The sequence below is a fragment of the Penaeus monodon genome, chromosome 27, assembly GCF_015228065.2.
Source record: "Penaeus monodon isolate SGIC_2016 chromosome 27, NSTDA_Pmon_1, whole genome shotgun sequence".
NCBI classification, from domain to species: domain Eukaryota; kingdom Metazoa; phylum Arthropoda; class Malacostraca; order Decapoda; family Penaeidae; genus Penaeus; species Penaeus monodon.
This window is the reverse complement of record NC_051412.1, coordinates 33479332-33479956: the sequence shown is the minus strand read 5'-3', so window position 1 is coordinate 33479956 and position 625 is coordinate 33479332. Positions and strand designations below refer to the sequence as shown.

The 625-nt window shown below is 39.0% G+C and overlaps 1 protein-coding gene across 1 annotated transcript in view; it reads left to right on the top strand.

The window, feature by feature from the left end:
• The window catches only part of LOC119590499 (synaptogenesis protein syg-2-like), a 72102-nt gene that overhangs the window by 4642 nt on the left and 66835 nt on the right, over window positions 1-625 (top strand). Inside the window, exon 2 of the mRNA XM_037939149.1 lies at window positions 6-118. Within this exon, the coding sequence (XP_037795077.1) occupies window positions 6-118 (113 nt within the window). The remainder of the gene's footprint in view (window positions 1-5; window positions 119-625) is intronic.

The following is a 625-nucleotide window of genomic DNA, read 5'->3' as shown; positions in this document are numbered from 1 at the left end:
CGCAGGTCCGAGCTGGTGGTGGTGCCAACGCAGGAGGAGAACGGCAAAGTTTATTCTTGTGAAGCAGACAATGACATGGCTGCTTCTGTGACCACTAACATCACGCTCAATGTGTTGCGTAAGTCTTAGATACTTTTTCTCTCGATCTTTCATCTCTATTTCTTTTACCATTAGACATTTTTTATGATAAGGAATTTAAGTATTATCCGATTTATAACCCGAAAAGGTATCGTCGAAATTTTTCTACAAAAAGAAAGAAAATGGAAAACACGAGGAAACATGGAATAAATTCAGTAAACTTGTATAATGGTTAATCTTTTCGGCAAGATTAACCAAGAAACCATCTGGGCGGTAAAATGTTTAAAAACTGGTCAAAATAAGACAAAGTATCCGACGTTACGGTCAGAAATAGAAAAGTTTATGTAGCCCTTGAAAATTCGGTCTTAATTTGTCGAAAAGTTGACGCGAGTACCCTTGAGGCAGGAGTTTAAAGCCATTGGTCACGGATACGGAGACGGGAAGCAGGAGGAAGACACTTCGGAAACCAATACGTATCTGGGATGGTTTGCGATCCGTTATTAGGTAAATTTGGTTATTTATTTTTGCATTTTCTCTCCACACACAC